Source organism: Lissotriton helveticus, chromosome 1_1 (genome assembly GCF_964261635.1).
Source record: "Lissotriton helveticus chromosome 1_1, aLisHel1.1, whole genome shotgun sequence".
In the NCBI taxonomy this organism is placed as follows: domain Eukaryota; kingdom Metazoa; phylum Chordata; class Amphibia; order Caudata; family Salamandridae; genus Lissotriton; species Lissotriton helveticus.
In genome coordinates, this window is record NC_136057.1 from 1039046608 (window position 1) to 1039073285 (window position 26678).

The window sequence follows — 26678 nt, forward strand, 5'->3', positions numbered from 1 at the left end:
ACCGTGAATACATGTAAATGAAATGATAAAAGCATGCATTGTAAAATATATGTAAATGATAATAAAACATGAATAAGTGGGGGGTCAAAAGCAGAAATAAGTTGCGGCACGTGACACTAGAAAGCTTAATGGGACAAGCGCCCATGAACATTCATTCGAAAATATTCTCTTGTGCCCTGCCAGACAGAGAATCGAAGAATATTGACACGTTTGATATAAGATTATTTTTTTATATGCCAGTTTGGCCCTAAAGTCCCTTAATGCAGCCTGCCTGTTGGATAAGGACATGCTTTGGGACATATCCAGCAAGATCTGAAGAACCGGGATTTTTAGAACCCAGCGGCGCATGGGGAAACGCCCAAAGTCTCCGGGTCCACCTGTCTTAGAATACAGAGACACGGGGTACTTCTTGGTGACGTCAAAGATCAAAATGTATTAGCTGCAGCCAGTAACAGAGATCCTAGAAGTACAACACAGTGTATGTTCTCAGGAGACTGCTCAACTTTACAAAGCAAGCCATCCCTTTTTATGCAAAAAATTGTGCTTCAGGCAAACATTCCTTATTTACAGTTTGACCACTCACATGTTTCCACGACCAAAGCAGGAGCATGATGACAAGCCCATTTTTCAGTTTGTCCAGCCCAAAATCAATCATTGGTTAAACTTAACATTTTTCATCAGACAGGTCGATCGGACCCATAATAAAAACGGGCACATCCCCATCGTAAATAGGCCATAAAGAAGGAACAGAAACAGATGAGAAGCAAGATAGAAAGGTGTGTGCGTGTACCATAAAATCAGCAATGTCCTGCTCTTTGATCTCTATCTTGACCAGCTAAAGGGCAAGAACTGGTTTGGCAAGGTCAGCTTCAGGCAGCAGGGTCAGTTCACTTCAGGTCAAACAGGAGTCAGCACAAAGTCAAGCTAAGGTGCGCGTGTCCCAGAGACTTGTTCAGCCACAGTCATAGGCCTATGTGAGGGCAACCACAAGATGGCTGCCATGCACAAAATGGAACCCAAGGGTTTCAGAACGAAATAGTCAAATACACAGTGAATCCATCAATGTAACATGACGGAAACACTCATGCTTGCTGAGCTCACTGTTTACGGTTCGCTGTTACCAAATTCGTAACAGAACCACGACCATTATGACCCAGGGTCAGAATTCACGGAACCTCAGACCCTCCTTTTGCCCTTACATAGGCAATAACCTAAACTCACGTCAATCTGAATCCAGGTCTATACTCATCAGATCATCAAGATGTTGTTGTAGCATCATCCTAGTACTTAATAACTCTCTCTGGACAGGTCTCCTCGAGCACGAAGTAGCACAAAGGCCACATATAGCAGGGGCACACTGTACGCAAAGACAGAACAGGAAAAGGACAGCTAATACCACCCCGCTGACCATCAGAATCTTCCATCCCCAAGTGGAGAACAATCCCCAAAACCATCCCATCAACGACCAATCTCCTTCGTCCACATGCACAGACTCGGAGATCTTATGTAGCTTGGAAATGGCTTGGTACACTGTCGGAGCGTTGTCTGGAATAAAAACGCAGCAGCTCGATTGAATCAATTTACATACCCCTCCTCTATCTGCAAGTATGACATCTAATGCAACCCTGTTCTGAAGAGTCATAAGACGATCCGACTGGAGCTCAGCAGTCAAGTTGCTAAGGGCACCGGCAGTTTCAACTATGGTGGCCTCAACCACTCTCGTCAATTGCCGTATGTTCCTGCTGTTAACCATAGGTCCCCAAAACGGCAGAAAACTCTTCAGAAAATCTCCCAATTCTTGTCCTGTAGTATCTTCCTTACTGAAGACACCTCTAACGACTCTCGTCTTGTGGTAATCTGCCGCAGCTGTATAGGTAGGAGGCAACAGGAACGAGACAAAACATGTGCCCGAGAAATCAGGGGGCAACCATGTGTATGCTCTATCATAATAGATTAAATAGGTACCCTTAGCTGCTAGGAACGATGGGGAAGTCTGGGACGCAAAAACATATGTCTCAGTGCAGATACTCTTCCCTAACTGAGCTCTCGGGTTCTTGCCATTACCTTGCAGACAGTAATGGCCCTGAGGGGGTACAATCCAAATCGGAGAGGATCTTTTCGCTTGCTGGTTCTTACTCAGACTAGCTCCATATCCGGTCACGTTCCATCCAATATACGCTAGTGTCTCATCTCTCGGGATAGTCTCATAGGAACTAGCCCCTTTAATCATATCGACTATTCCCTTAACTAGAGCACTATTCTTTGGATTGTCTTTCACAGAACGTAGGGGGTAGACTTCACGAGCATAGATGAACATCGTTCTGTATGCCCACACGGAACCATTATAGCTGAATGGCAGGACCAGGTAAGGAATACCTTTATCGGTAGTATGGGGCATAAGGCCACACACCCAACAATTTGTCGTGTTCACTACTAGCTGGTGTTGGTGCAGAAGCTGAACGAAGGAGTTATTAACGAATTCCAATCTCCTAATGGACTCATGTTCAGGCAGAGGATGAAAAGAATGCGAAGAAACAGTAGAAGAAGGTATGGGTTGTGTAGTGCGTGCAAACATCACTTGAAAAGAGAATATAATATATCCCATCAAGAACACCATCAAGCTAAGTAACATGAAAAGACACAATATTAAAAAACACTTTCTACTCATAATTCGGCACATTTTACTCTTAAAACTAATTTCTTTAACAGGTCTCTCCATCTCGAAAAACTCCATCCTCTAACTGTGCTGCTCGCGGCTGTTGGGTCTTCCGTGCTAAGGAATGTGTCTGTCAGTCCAGGATACGCCCTAGGACCAACCAGAACCGTCGACCTTATGTCTTCGGCTTGCACTCCCAAGTCGTTACACCGCGACCCTACAGCTGAACCCGGATGGCGGTTCGAAAAACAAAAACCGGCCAAAACAGTTTCTCAGATGGGAGAGCTAAATTTCAAAAATAGTAAAAAGGAAAATTTCTTATTTTATTTGTCTCATGACTCTTCGTTGTAAATTATAACGGCCTTTATCGGGCAATGCCTGGTCATGGAATAAAAGTTCAGGCTCGGTAGTGTCCAGTCGAACTGACGGTGGCACAGCTTCTTGCAGAAGATTGTCGCTTACACGCTCAGAACTCGTCCCAATTAAACGTGCATCGCTAAAAGGCAGAAAACGAGGCACAGTGTCAGTTTCTGAATCAGGAATACCCTCCTGGACCCACCGGTCGTACGGCAGAGGCAAAGGAACCCTCTTACAACGTACGCAGTGGATCCAGTTCTTCTTCCCTTGCACTCGTACTGCAGATCGCGTAGACAATAGCACCAAGTAGGGACCGGTCCAACGGGGCTGATCGTTCTTTGTCCGCTGAAAGTTCTTCACGAAAACCCAGGAGCCAGGATCGATGGCGTGTCCTGGATCTGGAATACCCTCCTGGACCCACCGGTCGTACGGCAGAGGCAAAGGAACCCTCTTACAATGTACGCCGTGGATCCAGTTGTTCTTCCCTTGCACTCTTACTGCAGATCGCATAGACAATAGCACCAAGTAGGGACTGGTCCAACGGGGCTGATCGTTCTTTGTCCGCTGAAAGTTCTCCACGAAAACCCAGGAGCCAGGATCGATGGCGTGTCCTGGATCTTCAGAAGCCTGAGGCAATTTGTCATGAACCTGTTGGTGTAAGACACGCAATTTAGCCGTCAAATCGTAAAGATAGTCAAGCAATATAGGGTGTTCAATCTCGCTGAAGTTTGTCGGCCTCGGCACTCCCCATATGTTTGCCGGGCGACCAAAAACTATTTCATAGGGACTAAGTCCCACTCGAGAATGTACAGTCATCCTTGTTGACAGAAGTGCTAATGGCAAAGCATCAGGCCATTTAAGACCAGAGCTCGCCTGTATCTTGGCCAATTTCAACTTAAGGGTGCCATTATAGCACTCAACTAAACCAGCCTATTGGGGGTGATGTGCAGCATGGAATTTCTGACGAATTTCTAAACCATCACATACTCTCTTCATCACTTGACCCACAAATTCACTCCCATTGTCGCTCCAGACCATTCTCGGCAAACTGTACCTAGGGAAAAACTCCTTAACAAGGGCTTTAGCTGTGGACAAGGCAGTATTATCTTTCAGGGGATATGCTTCTACCCATCTTGAAAAGGCACAAACAACCACGAGTACATATTTCAAATTGTTGCACCTCTCCATGTGGATGAAATCCAGCTGCAAAACCGAGAACGGATACGTCGGAGGCGCAAAATGACCAGCTGGAGTTGGAGTTCCCTTGCCAGGATTGTACATCAGACAAACCATACAATTTTTTACCACATTCTCTGCACACTTAGGAATTCCAGCATTTTGCCATACTGGAGCCAACAACTTACAAATTCCTTTCGTACTGATATAAGCCATTCCATGCGCCATTGTAACCACTGCCAGCACGTATGCATCGGGTAACAACCATCGCTGATGCTCTGACAACTCAACCCAACAACCATTCGAATCCAATTTACCCGTACTCTCTCTCCATACGCTCAACTCTTTCTCTGTAGCTTCAGCTTGAATTGACTTCACACTCTCTATCGTATCTTCACACATTCCTCTATCCGGAACCCATCTCGCCGGACCCGCAACATACATTCGACTCATCACATCCCTTGCCGTTTCCTTCGCAACTTCATCTGCAAACGCATTACCACGACCAACGTCCTCGGTAACCTTCTTATGTGCACTGCATTTCACGATTGCAACTTGCAACGGCAAAGTAAGTGACTCAAGGAGTTCATTTACCAACTGACCATGCTGAATCTTAGCTCCATGCGAAGTCAGAAACCCACGCTCTTTCCACAATCGTCCAAAACTATGAGCCACACCAAACGCATACTGGCTATCAGTGTACACAGTCACTCGTTTCCCTTTTGACAACACACACGCTCTTGTCAATGCAATCAGCTCTGCTGCTTGAGCTGAGTTATGTGGGATACGTGTAGTTTCAACAATCGTATGCAAAGTCGTAACAGCATATGCCGCAGTCGTATCACAATTCGGGAGCTTGAAGCACGAACCATCTACCCATAAGGTACCATCACACTTTGAAAGAGGAGTGTCCCTAAGGTCTATTCTCCCTTTCGTTTCCTCCTCTGTCCTAAGAAAACAATCATGCTGTTCAGAAACATCTGTCTCCACTGAAATCGGCAACAACGTAGCTGGATTCAACGTGTTGCATCTCTTTATATGCACATGACTCGCTAAGAGTGTCAACTCATAACCTGACAATCGAGCACTAGTTAAGTGCGGTGTCTTTGTCCTGTTCAACAATGTATCCACTGCATGTGGAACCATTACAATCAACGTACTATCCATCACCAAGCCAGCAGACTGTCGAATAGAAACGGCCGCTGCCGCTGTGGCTCTCAAACAACTCGGCAACGCTCTAGCTACCGGATCCAAAGTCGACGAGAAATACGCACATGGACGTTGCTTATCGCCGAACTGCTGTATCAAAACTGACAATGCACATCCCTCTCTCTCGTGGACATAGAGTGTAAAAGGCTTACTGTAGTCGGGGGTACCCAACACAGGAGCCGAACACAACGCATCACGCAATTCAGAAAAACTCTTTTGGCATTCGTCAGTCCAAGGAGTAGGATTCGGAATATCCTTAACAGTAAGGGCTATCAAAGGTTTTGCAAGAAGCGAAAAATTGGGAATCCACTGTCTACAATACGACGTAATACCCAGGAAAGCACGCACTTCTCTCTGAGTAGTTGGCACACTCATTTTCGCAATCGCTTGGATTCGTTCTGGGGTCAATCTTCTTCCCTCCTTCGATAAGAGATGACCTAAGTAGGTCACTTCTTGTCGACAATACTGCAGCTTCGAAAGAGACACTTTATGATGGAAGTCAGACAAATGACGCAACAACGACAAGGTAGCTTCTTTACAAATCTCTTCATTGTCAGCAGCAACTAACAAATCATCGACATACTGAACAAGAGCAGCACCATCAGGTAAGACAATCGTATCAAGCTGTGTTTTCAAAGCCTGACTATAGATTGATGGACTCTCACAATAGCCTTGAGGAGCGCGCTTGAACCGGAAGCTTCGACCTCCTAAAGAGAAGCCGAAGATATCTCTACTCTCCTCGGCAATCGGGATGCTGAAGAAGGCATTCTTCAAATCAATCACCGAAAACCAAGTGGCTGAAGCTGGAATCATGGTCAGTAAGGCAGTAATATCTGGAACAACAGGAAATTGCGGAACTACAATCTTATTCACCTCGCGAAGATCGATCACGAACCTATTTACAGGCAGTTGTGAAGAATCAGTATGTTTTAGAACAGGCAAAACCGGACTATTGCACACATTACCTCTCGTTTCTTGTTTCACATCTTTCTCAATCAGGTTATAAATGATCGCTAGCAACGCTCTTTCACCATCACTAGAGATCCTATATTGGGGAATACCTGGCATTCGAACATTTGCTTTCAGCGTCACAACATATCGCGGTATCTCCAAAAGACCCACATCATTAGGACCAGTAGCCCAAAGAATATCAGGAAGAGAAGACAATTCAGCCGAGAGTAGGTCTTTCGACAAATACATCGGAGAGATCCCTCTCTTACCTAATGTAAGTTGTACTCCCGAAGGAGAACATTGTAGTGTCGCATACAATCTTTTCAATAGATCCAATCCCAACAAATTCTCACCACAACCTGTCGTCAAAATAAGGGGTGCTTCCAATTCACAAGGTCCAACAGAAAGAGACCAAGGACTAGAAATCAGGTTTCTAACTGGGGGGGCCAGAAAATCCTACTGAAACATTCGTCAAGCCAGACAAAGGTGCGCCAGGGAGTTTAGAGTGCATGATAGAACTCTTCGCAGCACCAGTATCCAACAGAAAAGGCTCTGACACACCTGATGTAATCACTTCAACATAAGGTCCACTCTGATCTACTAGAACTGAAACAACTCCCTCTCTTTGTCTATGGCTGTCCTAGCAATCATTACCGTCCATATTCTCACCTTCGACATAGTAGTCGTTAGCATAGTACTGAGTCGTCCTACCAGACGCACCATTTTGCTGATCAAAACAATTCATTGAATTTTGTGGAGGAAAGGAACCGCATTCTGGGGGAACACACCACGTCCCCTACCTCTAGAAGCTTGCTGAACACCTCGACCTCTCACACCAGAAACACCATTCACGCGCTGTAACAGAACTGGGCAACTATTTTTAAAATGGCCCTCTTCTTTACAAAATGCACACTGATTAGGGCCTATAGGAAAACGCGGTTGAGGAGGCTCAAACCTTTGCGAGTTTCTCTGAAACTGCTGAGGCTGCTGATATTCACGTTGGCTACTACGAGGCGGATACGCTTGCTGCAAAAGAACCTTTGTTTTCAACTCTTTAGTCTTCTTGTCTGCTCTATCCTTCTCATCCTTATCCCTATTTTGGTAGTACTGTGCAGTAGCCAATATCTGTGCTGATGAGGAAACAGCCCAGGAACTCTCTGAATCCTTCAATTTAGTACACAACTCGGGAAGCAAGTTATGCACAAACTTATCAACGAACAACCGTTGACCACCTTCCGTACTCATGTCTTGACCACTATGGTCAATAAACGTCTCTTCAAACCTAGTGAAGAAATCAGATACACTTTCATCTTTCTTCTGCTTACACGCAGACAATTTGTCCCAGTTTACTCGCATAGCAGGCATTAAAGTCTTCATATAAGTAACGATCCTACCAGGAAGTTCTGCAACTAGATGCTCAGGTTTAGCACCACCAACTTGTCGACCATCCGCAGCACCAATATTAACCCAGGTATCACCTAACTCCTGCACATGATCCGTGTGACGAATCAATCCCCATAAAGGCTGTGGAACCACATTTCCAAACAACATGTCTATATCAGCTAGATTCAGAATACATGAGTCTGCAGTCTGTGATAATTCCTTATAATATCCTGCAGGATTTTTACGGGGGTCAGGCAAAGTCTGCTTAAGAGCCAAAACTTCAGCTCGCTTCCACGGAACATGTACCCAAACACGTTGAAAATGAGCCGGTACGGCATTGATGTTATGAGCAGCATCAGCCTGAACTGCTTCCTTCCATACAGGAGGAACTTCTCTCATAGGATACTGTCTCACTTTCCTCCTAACAGAAGGGTCAGGCTCAAACAACGACCGAGAAGGAGACTCGCTCCTGAACGAAAGCAGTGTCGCTACCGCTCTTTCGACGTCGAGACCCACAATCGTGCCTTTTGCAAATTCGGACTGTACACGGAACAACTCAGACGGAGTCTGTCCCAAATCACCATCTTCCCATTCTTCACGAAGGAAAGTACACATTTCATTAAAAACATACCTCTGCTTCGGTGCTTCCCATTGACGGAAGACATCCATAACAGACTCTAAATCATATCTTGCAGGATCAGTAACCCATTTACGCGCCAAATGATCTAATACTGTCCTTTCCGTGGGACCAGGTTTTTGGCTACGCAACTGCTTACGCTCTGAAACGGGGGTCGTGCTCAATGACCCAAAGAAAGGAGACAAAAGACTAGTAACAGTATCCGTCATTCTCTGTCGGACAGAAGGAGAAGTCGACAGGACAGGAGATAAAGCGGACTGAGAGGAAGCTAATGCAGGAGCAGTAGCAGAGGAGGCAGCGAGAACAGGCGGAAAAGTCGTAGAAATTAAAGACAGAGCAGGTAGCAAAGTCGTGGCCCTTGAGAAGGCTGCGCCAGAGGAATAGGAGCCAACTGAAGAGGAGCTGGCGGCTGTGCAATAACAGGAGGCAAGGCAATCGGAGGTTGCGCAACTAAAGGTTGCGGAGGTGCTGTAGCACTCTGCACATAAGGGGGTGGCGACCTCAACAAATGGGACATCAAAGGATCCTTCTCAAGTTCCTTCGTCGCATCTTGCTGATGAGGTGGCAAAGCTGGATAACATTTATCAATCGCCATTTTACGTTGCCTGTGCAACTGCTCACTCGCTTGTTCTTCTTCATTATCTTTAAACTGTATAGCAGCCTGCATTATCAAATACCCTTCTCTCTTTTATTTCTCTTCGCTAATTTAATTTCTTTTTGTTTGGCTTCCTTTCGCCAGAGGCGGAAAGAGTCAAACATCGCCGGCCGGGCTTTCTTCTTGAAGAGTTTAACTTCTAAATTATCTAAAATCTCCGTGTCATAACTACCATATTGGGGCCACTTTAGGACACCGTCCTTTCTAGTGTAGCGGATCCACACTTCATTATACATGATGGGGCCCACGCCATGTTTCAAATAGAGCTCATAGGTTGGAGTTCCAATCGGAGGAACCGGACACGAATCCTCCAATCGGGAATCCCTATTACAACCACAACAAAATAACTTTCCAAGTCTGCTGAGACCAGGCATCTTCGCTCACTAGTCTAGCTTCAAACTTCAAGGGAATATCAAACACGATAGTCTCGTGAATACACGAGTCCCTCTGCTTTGGAGCTTGCAAGTCCCAAATCAAAGATCCCATGGGATATCCAAAAACTAAGGACTGGGAGACGCTCCACTCATACTTAACTGAGGTATCGATGACGTCGCCAGAAGACCCGTCTATCGTCTCGCTTTACAAATCATCAAAGGGCTCCAAGACAGGGCGACAGTCAGGGCAGCAGTCCTTCGTAGCCGTCGGAAAGCGGGGAACCTCGCAGCAAAGACTTTCGGACCACGACGACATACAGGGGTCGATGAAGTGGCAGGCCTTCCTCCAGAATTTTCACACAAAGCTCCTCACGATCTTCAGGCTTGGACCGGTACCGCTGAAGTCGCCCTACATTGGGCGCCAAATGAAGAACCAGGTTTTTAGAACCCAGCGGCGCCAGGGGAAACGCCCAAAGTCTCCGGGTCCACCTGTCTAAGAATACAGAGACACGGGGTACTTCTTGGTGACGTCAAAGATCAAAATTTATTAGCTGCAGCCAGTAACAGAGATCCTAGAAGTACAACACGGTGTATGTTCTCAGGAGACTGCTCAACTTTACAAAGCAAGCCATCGCTTTTTATACAAAAAATTGTGCTTCAGGCAAACATTCCTTATTTACAGTTTGACCACTCACATGTTTCCACGACAAAAGCAGGAGCATGATGACAAGCCCATTTTTCAGTTTGTCCAGCCCAAAATCAATCATTGGTTAAACTTAACATTTTTCATCAGACAGGTCGATCGGACCCATAATAAAAATGGGCACATCCCCATCGTAAATAGGCCATAAAGAAGGAACAGAAACAGATGAGAAGCAAGATAGAAAGGTGTGTGCGTGTACCATAAAATCAGCAATGTCCTGCTCTTTGATCTCTATCTTGACCAGCTAAAGGGCAAGAACTGGTTTGGCAAGGTCAGCTTCAGGCAGCAGGGTCAGTTCACTTCAGGTCAAACAGGAGTCAGTACAAACTCAAGCTAAGGTGCACGTGTCCCAGAGACTTGTTCAGCCACAGTCATAGGTCTATGTGAGGGCAACCACAAGATGGCTGCCATGCACAAAATGGAACCCAAGGGTTTCAGATCGAAATCGTTAAATACACAGTGAATCCATCAATGTAACATGACTGAAACACTCATGCTTGCTGAGCTCACTGTTTACGGTTCGCTGTTACCAAATTCGTAACAGAACCACGACCATTATGACCCAGGGTCAGAATTCACGGAACCTCAGATCTTGCTGGCAATCACTGACTGATTCATAACAGACTTCATCCAAACAATTTAGGGCAGGAAACTGCCAAATATGTATTATGAGCCAGCCTTGACTCAAAACGGGTTGTGTGGGACATAGTTGGAAATGGCCTGCTGTCTTTTTTTAACCTTATTAGTCTGCATTCTGATGGTGGCTTGGCTGCGGGTGTGCAGAGAACCACCAGAGATAGTAACCTTGCTTGCAGGATAAGTAGGGGAACTGGTCTTGATGGCTTTGTAAAGGATGCAGCTGGTTTTGAAGATGGCAATGGGAGTTGATGGCGTTTCATCAGGATGGGGTTGATGTGATCTTATTTCTTCAGTCCCTGGATGAGACGTGCTGTGGCGTATAATGTGCCACTAGAGTTTGCCAATATGTATTCTAGTCCACAAAGCACTACTGCCCTGGTGGCCAGGTCTAATGGGAAGGGCATTTCACCCATTTTGTCTTGCAGGGCTTTTGGCCTGTGTCCACTTCAGAGCCTCCACATTGGAAGGTACTGCTGTATATATTTGTGTGTATGCATGTATGTATGGTATTTATTCTAAAGATGAAGAATCTGCAGGTGTAAGTATCCATCAAAAGAAAAAGTTACTTACTTTTGGTAACCCTATGTTCGAGGTGTGTGCCGTAGATGCACATGCTGTACAGAAGTCCCCCATCTAGTGCTGCGCTTGGACGATTACACGTTGTTTTTATTCAAAAAAGTATCTTCAAGTCACGAAATTGTGTGGTGACTCCTTTTGCTGAAAATGCGCATGGGCAGCGACTCCAAACGCTCTTTAATGTGGATGCTCTAACTGCTGATTACTCACTACCCTCCCATCTCCCCATTCTATGGAGTGGTCTCCTTTTGCCATTTAGAAAGTTCTAAAATTAGAAATCTGCACACTGGTAGCAACAACTAGTTGTGCTCCACGTCAGAGGACGTAGAAAGACAACGAAGAAACTGGCATCAGCGTGCAAGGGTGGCGCCTCTGTGACTTCATCACTTACGGGACAGAACAAGCTTGATGTGGAGCTGCCAAATGCCACCTAGGTGTGTGCAAGAGCACTACTTTAAAGAACGTCCATATCCCGTCTCGTGCCTCCGGAATATTCTTATAAGCTTGGTATCCACCAGAAAGTGAGTTTGTAGATAGTAAGTAACTTGTTTGTCATGCAGCAGGCCGTACTCTACCTTGTCCAGAGATCATAGTACCGACGGATGTATATTCTTGGGGTGGTCACTAGGGTGAGATGGAAATCGGGCATCCGTGGAGCAAATGATCCATATCAACCTCTTGGAGCTTTGTGCCATCCAGCTGGCTATGAAAGCCTTTCTCCCATTCATCAAAGGAAGGCCTGTGCTGGTCCTGAAAGACAGGCTTGGGCTGATGAGCTCAGCAGATAGTAGTCATCAGACCTCGAGTAGTGTCTTCATCCCATGATGGCTCTGGGCAGCTTCCCTCAGTGGGTCTTGCCATGGCTGGATCTATTAACTACCGAGTACATGCAGTGTCAAGATTATTATGTGCTGATGTTCCCACCAAGTGGGTCCCATGGGTATACATTACGCCTGCAATGGAGCATAGGACAGGTTTTCACCATTGCCTCTAGTTCCTAGAAAGGTCATAATTGATTAAGACCAAGTCCCCTGCGATTGGGCCAAGAGAGCAGGGTTCCCTAGGCTGTTGAGTCAGAGCATTTTCCCTCTGATGATTGTATCTCTCCAGAAGGACTTCCTTTATCAGCAACAGGACAGAGTTCTGTATCCACATCTCTACATTCTACACCTCCAAGAGTGGGGACTGAGTGGTGACAACTGAGCAGTTTCGATGTGTCTGCTGAATTAGGGCATGGCATTCTTGCAGTTGGAACCCCTTGACTAAATCCATCTATTTGAGTCATTGGGATAAATTTGTGACCTGATGTAAGAATAGTTGGCTTAATCTCCGCCAGGCCAGATTATAAAATATTCTCCTCTTTGGATCTTTTATGGTGAATACTCTGACTAACCACATATTCCTAACGACCCTCTCTCCTTCCCATTCTGCAGAGTGGACGTATTTGTCTATTAAGATTCTAAGTTAGTTTCACATCAGTGCACACAGATGGCACATTATATTGCTCTTCATTGTCAATTCCGGGGCATCTCAAAACCATCATGTAGTCAGATGATGCCACTTGCTGGTACATGGGAGCAAGCGGTGTTTAAAAATCCAGAACCAGTCTGGTGCCTTTGATTATTCTAATGGTGAGAAATCTAGACTAAGATTATCCATCAGAAAGAGTATTACATAAGTAACTTGTTTGTTTGGTTGGTAGAAAACTATGTGTAAAGAGTATCTTTAACATAATACTATGCCCTATTGGAGCCCAATCATAAAATATGAAAACCACTCCTATCTTTTCTTTGGGTGTCTGAGAATTCAGCCTTTAAAAACATCAAAGCAGAGGCCTTACATTTCGTTGTTACATTGAAATTGGAAGACTGCGGCTCAAATTAAAAATCTGATAGAGACTTGTAGATACAGATTCTTAGACTATCCTCAGGCAGTACCCCTGAACACCAGTAAGTGGTGTCGTCTTCACCAGAAGTGTGATGCCAAACCTAAACCCGTTTCAACTTACATTGAAAACATTTTCAACAACCAATTTTTATGGTTTGCCAGGCAAGGATGCTTGCCAGACTCATAAACTTGGGATCATTCCCATTTTAAGGATGGGCCTGCAAAAACGCACACAATTTAAATATATTTCCATAGAGGAGGCAAGTGCACTCTTACCAAAGCATCAGAAATGACCGACAGATGATTAGGAAATATTTTTCAGTAAAGTATCTCTTTGGACCTGAAAATACATCTGAAAATGATGAAGTGTTTCTAGATCCTGCTCTTTCGTGTTGTTAATAAGAATTAAGGTACCATGATTGCCTGAGGGATGAGCTCCATCTGCTGATGTAACCTTCGCTAATTGAATTAAAAGTCTTCAAGACAGGTTAAAGTCAACAACCGCGTGTCCAGAATATTCCCGTAAGGTAGAGGCACCAGGCAGGGCTGCCCCTTATCCCCCTTATTTTCTCCTTAATTCTTGAACCACTGGCATCCTGGGTCAGAGGGGACATCTCAACTCGAGGGCTTAAATGGGCGGAAGGACACAAAGATAAGATTTTGCTATATGCGGATGATATCCTTGTGTATTTAGCGACCCCATATGCTTCAAGACGTAGCCTGTTAAATATTTCATACATTTCGGCAAATACTCTGGGTACGCCATTAATTGGTCCAAATCGGTGCGGTTTGTTCTTTGGGGTGCGGTCCCCAAGCTTCCTTTGGGATGTGAGATTGAAATAGCCTCAGATGGATTCCGATACTTAGGGCTCTATATTACACCGAATCCCCAACTCTTTTATGATAAAAATCTGGCCATGCCCCTAGACAGATTGTGCAATGATGTTAAATATTGGAGGTCTTTGCCACTATCTCTGCTGAGCAGGGTTGCACTGTTTAAAATGCTGGCTCTCCCACGATTCTTATATACCCTTCAAAACTGCCCTGACTCGTACTTTAAAAGTATTGATTGTGAGGTCCGATCGCATTGCATAGCACAGCACAAATTGACTAAAGGGTGGCATGATGGGGGGATCGCACTCCCAGACATAAGATTTTATTACTGGGCCTCACAATTAGTGGCTGTAAACCACTGGCTGTACCACAGTTCCCCGACAGACCCTGCATATATGTTTGACAGATACCAGATAGGAAGTGAGGGGTGCTTAGGAGCTCTATATTCAAAGGTCCGGAGGGGGAGATACTTGGGCCCAACTGCGCAGACAGTCGCAATTTGGCATCGGGCAACTAAATGTTTGGGTTGTACTGGGGTGTTGACCCAGGCCAGGCCCTTATGGTCTACTAGGAAACTCAGGCTCCTGTGCTATCAACCAGGCTTTGATAAATGGGACACAATTAGAATATCCAACAAAAGCCATTTAGTGAAGAATGGCAAACTCCTCACATTTAATGAATTACAACAGAAATATTAACTGGCTCAGGGGGAGATTTTCCGCTATCTGCAGATCCGCCACACACTCACAACAGCACTTCCAGACCTAGATGGCCCTACAGGAATCATCCCCTTAAGAGGACCGGCTGCTCTCTGAGTCCATTCCAGATAAAGCCATATCACTAACCTATGGAAAACTTTGTAATAATTTGCCCAGATCCCTTTCAGGCTCTGCAAGACAGATGGCATGCAGATATAGGACAAATTGAGGACGAGGACTGGCAGACAGCACTGATGTCTCCAAGGGAAGCAGCTATCAATCTTCGTTTTTGCCTAATCCAACTAAAAGTCCTTCATAGAACATACCTCACGAGAGTGCTTTATGTCTGCGTGGTTGTCATCAAGAGGCAACCTTTTTTCAGATTATGTGGGACTGTCCGCTCCTACGCCACATATGGGAAGAGGCGACAACACACCTGCAGGATGCCACGGGGAAACAGATAGAACTCACACCACCGCTGGGGCTTCTTAATATTTGGGAAGCTACTGATCTTACAGAAGTAGAACAGCAATTAGCCACGCTGGGGTACATGCTAGTCAAGAGAGTGATAGCAGTACAATGGGTGGCGGCGGAACGACCATCGACTAGGAACTGGGCAGCTGAAATGGATAAATGTATGGTAGCTGAAAAAAAGTGTATAAATCTAGAGGGTGCCCAAAGGAATCGGCTAAAAAATGAGGAGGGTGGAACACGCACAGAGGAGACCTATGTATATCCCCAACTTTCTACATTGATCTGTTAATGCGCAAAAATCAAATATCCGGTTTGTATGATTAATTGAATATACAATGTTTGGACACGGCTACATGATGTAACATGCATACAAATGATTTGTGATTTTTTTGTGGTTATGAAATTAATAAAAAAAAATATTTAAAAATAAATTCTTCAAGACAGTGAACCATGGTGTTCGTAGCATGTGTGGCTGTAGATACACATGCTCTGATTACTCCTGCCATCTAGTTTTGGGCTCAGACTATTGGCACATGTTTATCTACGAAGAAGTCTTTTGAGCCACAAGGTATTGGTGACTCCTCCTCTAGTCTTTCATGCCCATGGTCACTGACTCCATTGCTAGATTGTTTTTCTCTGTCATAGGTTCGAACATGATACAGCTCTCTTGCAGTCTTTACGATTTTGTTGGTTCCTGTCGTGGCTCGGAGTCCTATCTTTTCCACCCTCTTGCAAGAAGACTTCTTCCACTGCTAAGTCATGATTCTATTCCTCTAGTCTGTTTGGGGCCTCTTGCCCCTCGAGGCACACTGGGTCTACCAGACCTATCCTTTGGAGAATGAAGATGCCCAAGGCAATGGAATGGACGCCTTTCAAGAGTGCTCCATTTGTCGCTCTAAAAACCCCATGGCCAAGCTTTACGCCGTCTGCAATCTTGGCCTGTTGTTGGAACATGAAGAGTCCCGCTGCGACTGGTGCTTGATGTTCTGCAGTAAGAAGACTCCACTCCAGCGCCGCTACAGGTCATGGTCCCATAGCAGATTGTCCCAATCTTCCTCAAACAGACATCTTAGGCAAGGCCAATCCCCTCAGTGCTGAAGAAGCACATAATGGGTCGCTCAACCTTCTGGCACACCAGCCCTGTCATGTGTTTTCTGACTCTGACATCTCGGAGTCTGGTAAGCAGGAGCTCTCTGATGAAGAACAAGTGCCCAAGAATGTTCCGTCCAGTTCCGATCCATCCTTGAATACCACGCCTTGTGTAAGAACTGTTGACAACTCAGATCCTTCACAATGGCACCACACCACAGCTGAGCACCGCCTTTCCGGAAGGGACTGCCATCAAGCACTGTGCTGAACCCACTTTCACCCAGGGAATCCGCCTCCTAGCACTGGTCGACACCGAGCGAAGATTTCAGAGCCAAAATAATGCCCACCCAGGGGGGCCTCGATCCTGGTCCAGCCTGTGCCAAATGGCCTCCCCCGGTGCCAAACCATCCTCTGCTCTGAAACCCTCTGATGTTGATATCGAGGAACGCCCTCTCCCTGAGAAGCTACAACAGGAATTGGATGAATGCCAGAGGAGAATCCTTCTCCACCCACGTACTGTAAAGATCTTGGCCACCGAAAAGACTTTACCCCAAAAAAATAAAGGCTTACCTTTGAGGAAGTCCCGCCCTGGACACTCCTATGTCCATCTTGCCTCCGAAGAGGCTCAAGGACAAGGTTCACCTCCTCCCCCTTCTCTGCCTCTAGCACCACCACCTCCACTATTCCCCTACCAGCCCCCCTGCTCTGCTACCATCACCCCATTCCACTGAGGGGACTCCGGAGTCTTACTCCTATATTGGCAGTTCTAGCTGTTAATCCCCGGCTGAAGATTTTGCTCGAACCTACCCTGGAGCCTCAGACGGCCCCTGGGAGGGCCACAATGTAGAACACACCTAGACTTGGAGCATGTCCCACTTAGGGCCTCTCCGTCAGGCAACACTATAGCCTCAACCACCTACCATAAGGTGAGAGATGCACACTACCCCCAATGAGGATGACTTTTCTGTCGAGACATTCTCTGAAATATGACCTGGTTACCTCACGCATGGTCACCCCACGGATGGATTAAAAAATACAACTAGTGCCCTCCAACCCACTCTATATCCGGGGTTTCATCCTTCCCGACTCCTTCGTTGTTGCCATTGTGAGAAAGAGGGCAGCAGCCCGGACACTGGGGGCGCACCGCCTCCTGATAAGGAAAGCAAGCGGATAGATGCTGTAGGGAACAGAATGGCTGTAGGTGCAGACAAGCATTATCGTATCGCGAACTCTGTAGGCCTCCTCTCTAGATCTGATGTAACGCACTGGGACGTGATGGAGAGGCTTTTACGGCACTTTCCAGATCAATATCGTAAGCAGGGGGGTAAGAGTGTGTGGAGGAGGATAAACGTATTTTCTAATGTGACCATTAGGTGTGCCTCAGATGCGTCAGATACCATAGCCATGGTAGTCAAAACCTCCTTTATCCTCCAGTGCTACTCCTGTCTCCAAGTGTCTGGATTGAAGCCAGGGATGCAACCGCACCTAGTCAACCTGCTGTTTGATGGGGGAACACCTCTTTAGTCCGCAGGTTGACAGTGCTTGAGAAAATCACAGATCTGGAGACCGCAAAGACAATGAGTGCCTTACAGGTACCCTCGGTCAGTGGCTCCTTTCGGAGACCGAAGCCAAGGGGGGTGTGGGTTCCAAACCCTCTTCAGTGGAACCCACCCATCCCTGATCAATCAGCACCTGTCGAGAGGAGACTTCAAGGGAGGGACCACCACAGACTGATGGGTCCCATTCATTTTCTAGCATCACTACTACATAGAGCTCTTCTCAATCCCACCAAACATTCCAACCTGCAGCCACACCTTCAGCCCAGAATACCTCACATTTTTGCAAGAGGCGGTTCAGGCGCTTCTACTCAAAGGAGCCATAGAGCCAATGCTCCTTCAGCATCAAAGCAAAGGTGCCTACTACCTGTTATTACTAATTCTCAAGAAGAACAGATCCCTCAGACCCATCCTTGATCTCCGCCCTCTCAACAGATACATCCTATCAGAACACTTCCACATGGTCACCGTACAGGATGTCACCCATTTTCTTCAACAAAGCGACTTAATGACCATACTATACCGAAAGGACCCCTTTCATATCCCAATTTGTCCAGCTCATCTGTGCTACCTTCAGTTCATGTTAAGTGATGAACACTAATGTTAAAGGTACTAGCCCTTTGGCTTCATCATGGCCCCAAGGATCTTTAGCAAGTCTCTAGCGGTGGTAGCCCTTAACCTCAGAAGGGGAGGAACTCCAATCTTCCCCAACCTTGATGATTGGCTGAGAAAGACCTCAAGTAGTCAGGAGTGCTTAACCCACACCCAGACTGTAATATCCCTGCTGCACAACCTGGAGTTCACAGTCAACACCACCAAGTCTCACTTAGAGCCCCTCTGATTCAACTATTCATAGGATCAGAACTCAACTCTGTATTGGGCAAAGACTTTCCTAGCCGCCCCAAAGGGTGCAAGGATTCCAGCAGATTCTCCACCTTTTTCAACCACTCCGTCCACTTCCAGTTTGTACGATAATTCGCATTCTGGGAATGATGGCATTGTTCATTGCCATAAAGCCCCATGCCATACTACATATGCACTAACTTTAGAAATGCATCTCAAGCCAGTGGTCACAAGCAGAGCGTCAGTTGGAGGATTTAGTGTGGGTCAGGGGTAGCAAACATCACTCTCTGCTGTGATGGAACTGCAACAATGCTTTCTAACTCTAGAAAGCTGGCTTTCTATGTAGTGCACCACAATGAGGTACACTGTGCAGAAGTCCAGGCAGCTCTTATTGGTTTATAGGGCTTAAACTAATAATCCCAAATGCTGTCTTTGTGGTAGTGTGGACAAGCAGTTTAGGTTTATTAGAGAGTAGTGTTAGGCACCTGTACGCAGAGTCAATAAACGAGACACTCTCAAGAAGAAACTCTAGACCAATTTAGAAAAATAACAGTTTTATACAATTTTAGACAGCAAGATCATCGGAATCAGATAAGTACTTTGGACATTATGGATTTTTACAGGTAAAACAGTAGAAAATCACAGCTCTCAGATTTGAGGTAATGTAATCCTATGGGAGAAACATTCACTGCATAAGTACACTTACAAATGATTCTCAGGGCTACTCTCCTGGGCTGAGGTGCTTTGAGCCAAGGTCCAAAGAACTACCTGCAGTTCAGATTTACCTGCCCTGGTGTGTCCAGATGCAGAGGTGCTGGTCGCCTTGGAAGCCTCGGAACCTACCCGTTAAAGTCAATGGAGAAACCTGTAACAAGAGAAAGGCTGCAATTGTGGATTTGGGGACCATGCCGACAGTACCCAAAGGGGTGCTAGGCTTTTGTGGGTGTCTGGAGCAAGGGGACACTGACAGTTAGCTTGAATTATAGCTATGGGACTCGGATGCTGAGGCTTTTTGTCTGGGGGGTCACTTCTTGTGGTCGACTTGGTGATGGGGGGCAAACAGGACAGCAGAGCCACTCTCGGTATTGGCCTCGGTGATGCCGACATCCCTTGTCGGTAGGTCGGTCTTGGCCAGGTTGCTGTCTGGCCTGGACACTTAACAAGCCTTGGCTGCCTCAAAGGCTCTAGTACCCAGGGTATTGGTGCTGGGGGTCTCCTGGAGGGTATAGCAGCTCGAAATTCGCTGGGAAGATAGAGCTGTCCACCAGGAGCCACAAAGTCTGTCTCCTAGGGTGCTTTTTCTTCTGTGGACCCGGTGGTCAGTAGAATGGTGGACTGGGCAGTCAACGCAACGGTATACCAGTCAAGTGCATTGGGTGCTTGCAGGGAAGTGTCTCCTCTACTTCCAAGGAGATGCTGACTGATTTGTGAAGTGCTGACAACCCTCCTAGGCTTTAGGAGGGTGCACAGCTGCTGGACGAGTCAGGACTTTGCAATTGTCAGGACAGCAGCAGGCATGGCTTGATGCCAGATCCAGGGCTGGTCCGCAGTTCTTTTGTTTTTGGCTCTTATTGGTCCTTCTGTTCCCAGTAGACAAATCTGAGTTTCTGGTGTCAGCAGGCCGCCTGAATACTGAATTTATAGATGTTCAGGGGAGTTTAACTAAGTAGCCAATGGGTTACCTACCCCTATATGACCACTTCCTGTGAAGAGTGGGCATAAACCTGACCCAGAATTCCTAATTCCACTAAAAACAAGATGGTAGAACCCTTCTTTCATTGTTCGTTTCAGGTAGCCCACCTTAGGGGTGTGAACATCCTGAGATTGAACACACGTTATGACTAGCTATATTTCGTGGCAATGAAACATGTTGGCTTAGTATAGCGGTATGCATGATAGGCAACCGTTTTTATCTTTGAATAAAAGTGCACAGTAAATAATAAAGTTGATATTGAGTGAAGTACAACTTTGTTCAATTTTAGATTCACATGGTCGCATCATGGGATGTGATTTATCTTTTCACCTCACTTTTACATAGCACCTCATTTTTGTTTTTTGTTTTTGGACACTATTACAAGTTTTCTTTAAGGCAAGATGGCTACCTATGATGATAAAAGTGGGCATAGCTGGTGAGTTCCAACCGGCAAGCTCAATTGGTGGTGCGCACGTGAGGGGTCATCTTGCATTTTTCACATTTTTTTCGCACTGGTTTGAATGTGATGCTTAAAGTGGTATGCACTGTTCACAGTAATCTTTCTGTATGTTGGGCAGGGGTAAAAATGTGGTAACTGCCATCTGTAAAAACGTTTGAGTTTAAAAAAAAAAAAAATTAAGGCAAAAAGCGGGAGGTTACTACCTCATAACAGTAAAAGGAGGCATATATGGGAACTAAAAAGTATGAATCCTGACCTCCGCTTATTTTGTATAGCCTGAAGAGAGGTGCCTTTGCAGACCAGGTCTTTTTGTATTTACATTGATTGAGTGGAGGGTGACTTGGCTGTTTTTCCCTCTGTAGCTCCTTGTTATTTGCATAGCTATTTTTCCCGCCTGTCCTGGTGCCAAATGGGGCCGTGATCAGGGGGGGTCGTTTCAAAGGCGGGAGAGGCTTTGAAGCTTCTGGCCTTGATATGCAAGAATACTAGCCATCCTGCTGGAGGAGGTGTGAACACCTTACTCCGGAGCAAGCATTGTTTCTGACCTCAGAGCGTGGGCTCTCACCTGCAGGGGGGTACGTCAGAAACTTGTCTGTGGTGGCAGGCTGGATGATACCAGTCAGCCAGCACACTAAGACTAGTGGGATTCAGGGGGCACCTCTAAGGTGCCCTCTGGGGTCATGTCAGGACAAATCCGATACTGGCCTCAGTATGGATTTATCAAGACGAGGTGTTTGATACCAAGCGCAATTAATTTCAGTGAAGCCAACATGTAGCATGGTTACTCGTAATGACCAGTGCCCAGTACATATGCTTAAGATGGCTTCCTGAACATTTGCAATGTCTTGGCAATGGACACAGACATAACAGGGTCACGTCTACTCATGCAGATATTTCCTCACATAAAATATAATGCGCCCTGCCTTAGGGCTCTAAGGCCTGCTGTAGGGGTGACTTACATTTAGTATATGCAGGGAGTGTGCCATGTAATGTTTTCAAAATGGTTTGCACCATTCCACGCAGCCTGCAGGCAATTTGTGTGTGTCCCTTAGGGTGGCATTATGCATGCTGCAGCCCTGAGGAACCTACTTTCGTACCGTTGCCCTTGGTCCCAGGGGTACTACTTACTAAGGACTTACAGGGGTGCTGAAGGCCTTGCCAATTGTGGTACAGTTAGACATTTACCTTGTTTTATGGGAAAGAGCAATTGCACTGGGCCTGGTTAGCAGCGACCCAGTGCACTTTAAGTTGAACATCAGTACTAGGGCAAAAAGTGGAGGTGACCATGTTTAAAGGAGGCACTTTCCTACACTAGACACATGTTTTAACATGTTTGTTTTTCTTCAGTAGAGAGTAACAGAACTCGGCACAATGCATCTGGGCAGGTTGTGTGCTGGTATGCCATTCAGTGTGCTCCCTTCCCCTTTCGTTATTGGCTCCTGTGAGTTATTATGCAGACAAGCTCAGTGGGACGCCCCTGTGCTCTGAGATTGGTACAGAAAGCTGAGACGACTGTGAGAATCATTGCTGGCATCCCCACATTGAAGGTGTTCCACTCTACTGAAGGACAAAAATCCTCAAACATGTGCTTATAGATACTCGGCCCTGGCTGGACCAACATTGGTAAATACTAAAGACTTTCAACTAAAGTGAGTGTTATCATGCGCTGCATTTACCACAATGCATCTGGGTGAATCGTGTGCTGGTATGCCAAGGGTGCCTGTTTTTGCCCCCCTTTTGTGATTATCTCCTTTGAGTTATTGGGCTGACGAGCTCATTGGTATACACCTTCACTCAGAAAGTGGTACAGAAACCTGAGAAGACTGAACAGCCTTGCCAGCACCCCCACAATGAAGGTGTTGCTCTCTATTGAAGGACAAATGTCCTCAAACATGTGTCTAGAGATACCCATTACTGTCTGCACCAACAATGGTGAATATCAAAATTTTCCAACTGAAGTGAATGCTAGCATGCATTACATTTACAAAAATACACTGAGGCTAATTATCTGCTGGTATTACAAGCAGTGTGCTCCCTCCCCTATTTATAAATAAATCTGCGCGTTTCCCTGCTAACTTGATCTGAAAGAGACCACATCAGTGAACAATTCCAACTTTGTGATTCTCCTAAAACAATATGGCATACGCTGCTGTGCTTTACGCCTGAGATAAAGATGGCCTTCAGTCTCCTTGAATAAATGGACAGTATAGTGACAGAGGTGGTGTTACTGAACAGCTAGCTGCGTAGGTAGTTGAATTCAGAAAGACAGAGCCAATGTCCAGGTAAAGGACCGAGCAGGCATAGGTAGATCACGTCAATGGTAACTGGGATGAGCAACCAGCACCGGATTTGGGCAGGTGATGTCAAACAGAATTCGAGAATGATATTAATATTGCAGCTGTGTCGACCTGCAAACTAAATAGGAGTGTAGGACCTACGAGTGTGACTAAATCCTATAGCGTAAAATGAATGGAGGCAATAGTCCAAGAAAGAGAATAGCTGAAGGAGGGGAGATGATGGGTTTCACAGCATTGTAATTAGCCGTCTTGTACTAAAGTATGTATGCTCCATGGCCAGTGCCCAGAGCGTATGCGTACTGGCCTCATAGAGGAGTGATCGAAGTCAGTACCTCTAAAGTACAATGTGCACCATGAGTTACTGCCATAGTTACTTGGAGTGAGCTGCCAACACTATAAACATCACAATGTATATCCCCATGGATGCTTCACAGCCTCTTCAGCATGTCATATGCAAGCAATTTGCAAGATTTACAAACTCACACCCTGTCCATTCTACAGGTGAGCATTCACCTGTATTGTACGTCTGATAAATGATAACAGTTTTGCATCTGATAAATCCGAATATACAGTCCTGTCCTGAGCAAGTAGGAACTAAGCAGATTAGTCTTTTTCTGAACGTTTTACTGCTTACAGTGATTTTCCAGTCGTGAACATACCTCAGATTAAGAGAACCTGTGTTTCCAGACTGCCCTTTTTCTACTAGTTCAAGAATTAATTTCATGTTAATAAAAAGAAAATTACGAAGGCCATCAGTAAATATCCTCCCCCCTCCTTTGCCTGCCAGTATGAACATATTATAAAGCAGGTGGGCATATTTGAAAACATTTCTAAAATTTTATCAACAGAAAACATGGTCTGCCAGTGCAGTGCATGTCCCATACATTGTTTGTTGTGGAACATTTGCTGTTAAAGTCCACGCACATTCATGGTGCGCCCAACATCCGGTCAGCCTATCCCAGTCTGCTTTATAATAGAAATTGTAACATTTGATGCAATGTTGTGTTTTTTAACTCATTTTTTACAACCATCTTTACTGTTTCTTTCTCTTGTCATCCTCCTGTCTGTCGTTCTGTCTCTCTCACTGCGGGTATTGCTCAGAATATTTAGGCCTACAGTCAGAGGGTATGTACCAAATGTGGGGTAAGATTCCAGACTCCAAGCATTCACTTGACCAGCATCACTCTCTAGCTGGGCTGTGGGTTGATTTCCCAGGCTGAGAGCGTTGGGAAATCATAGGTGCCTCGCAATAGTAGATTTGAGTTCAAAGCATCCATGAGAGCGATGTTACGTGAAGAATCGCTTGCGTTGTAAATGCAAAAGGTAGCCAGTGTCTCTCCTAGTCTATGTAGAAGAGTGGTGTGATCCAGGAAACGTTGTATGCCCTATTCTGGGTATTAGTGTTTTGTTCCACTTCAAAGTAGTGCTGAAATTAAGACCACGACTCCACCGCCATGCAGAGACGGTGTTACCTCTTGTCTCAGCTTGTGCAAAGCATGGTTAAAAAGGTTGAAGAGCCTACTTTCTAATTAAGAACTCATGTCAAGGATTCTTTCAATATGGTGTTCTGTTTTAATCTTAAGCAGTAATAGACTGAAGGTCTTTGATCTCCTGAATTACTATTGGTATTGGACATATTAATGGAGAACACTTTAGTGATAGTCTCATCATAGATCCACCCATCACAACCTCACTTCCTTTCACTATGCCTTCTGTTCCAACGTTCCTTTGGCACTCTTAGAAATACTATTAAAATCAGTTTTACTTTGAAAGGAACAAAAATGCAGGTTCAGAAAAGACTGTAATCCAGGCAAGGTTTTCAACAGATTTTGACTGGCAGGAAAGAGATGTCCTCTGCCCATACAGAGCTATAGAAGTTTAAATCCCTTCTCTTTAACTCCTATGGGTGGGTAATGCATTGGAATTATGCTGTGTACACTTTGAAGATTGGTTAGACCATGTCATCTTCTTAGAGCCAGCTTGGAAGTGGCCAGTGGTTTAGTTGCTGCTTTCATTTTTTGCCTTTGGCCCTCGTGCAGGACAGTGGTGTTCTGTTGGAGTGAATGCTTGGAAGTCTGCAGTCAGGTCTGTGGGACAGTGTTGCTATGTTTTTGGTTTCTATTCTCTTTGCATGCTCCATGGAGTTCCTTCCCTTCTATCACACAGCATGAGGCACCAGCATGGATGGAGGTAGATATTTGCTCCGGGAATCCTGCAGCCCCACTCCTGTGGTTTGCCCGAATTCAGGAAGTAGGAGTTCTACATGATAATGGGGTTGCAGGAACCAGGCAGCCAATATGGATTTCCTCTTTTCAAGAGCTCATTACATGATGGCACACTGCCATTTGTGATTGCTATGTGCTTGCACGCCTTTGGGTCAGTGTCTTGTTCTGGCTCTTGCTTCTTCAGCAGCCAAAGCTTCTTTCTTCACTCCCCTTCCCGTACTTACCTCTTTGGCTTTGATGACACCCGCTTTTCCGCTTTTACAGTCATGACCTCTTGTGAACACTTCTAAGACTTTGGAATTCTTTAAAATCTCTATCTCACTTCTTACGCTTTTTACTCTTGTAGATGCCCCTATATCCCTACCCTTGTTAATAGATTTTTTAAGTCTAATCTTCTCCCTCCTGCTTGCGTCATGATACTGCATCCTCCTTGTGGATGATTCAGTGAGTGGGTAAATTGTTATAATGCGTAGTCGAGGCTTCAGAGCCAAATGTGGAATTTGATAGGAAGGCTAAAAACTTCCAATTCGAGGAATGTACCAAAAGTTGCAAATCTCTGCCCCTGTAAAACAGCCTGCTCACCTCTGTGAGCACTTGGGGACAATGAGGCGGTGCAAGCCTAAGGAAAGTAGGAGCTCTACTGTAGCGGACCATATTTGCTTTTCCAGTTAAGAAGCATTCTTACTGACAGTTTGCATTGTCAGCATTATTTCACAAATTATGAAAACTATGTCAAAACAGATACTGCAGTCAGTACCCATGTACCTGAGATCCGCCAGCTTAATTTAACATCAACATGGAGGAAGTTGTCCGCTTTAAAGTCAGCAGTTAATTCCCTGAGCGCTGGATAAGTGCGTTTGGAAAGCTGTTTGTGAATGGAGGTGTTAGTTTAATCCACAAAATAGTGGTTATGGGCAGATAGAGGAATGTGGCCAAATCTCCTCCGCTCCTGATCTCCTTTGAAGATTATAAACCATCCTGTGCCAGCTATATCGCAACTCTTTTATAGTAATTGTATAGAGGTAGAGCATAAGAACATGCATATGCAGGCCTTTTATATCATTTATTTATTAGCAACTTTGACTTCTCACTCAAACATTATGGTTGCTTCTAAATAAATAAATGTATGACTGCAAAAGAATCCTGATAACAGTTTGCATACAAGACCTGAATACATGCGCACTTAGTGCATGCTTGGGCATTTAAAATGTAAGCTTTAATTTTGAAAATGCAACAATATACCCCTGAAGTACGTGACAAACCATTGTGTAGGCCACTTGGGGCACTTACCACATACACAACATGG

General features: G+C 45.4%; 1 protein-coding gene across 2 annotated transcripts in view; it reads left to right on the top strand.

The window, feature by feature from the left end:
- The window catches only part of PPP6R2 (protein phosphatase 6 regulatory subunit 2), a 744860-nt gene that overhangs the window by 700504 nt on the left and 17678 nt on the right, over window positions 1–26678 (top strand). Inside the window, exon 24 of one of the 2 annotated variants that reach the window (XM_078677853.1) lies at window positions 24249–24272. The exons of the other annotated variant lie outside the window; for it this stretch is intronic. Within the exon in view, the coding sequence (XP_078533979.1) occupies window positions 24249–24272 (24 nt within the window). The remainder of the gene's footprint in view (window positions 1–24248; window positions 24273–26678) is intronic. 2 annotated transcript variants of the gene reach the window in all.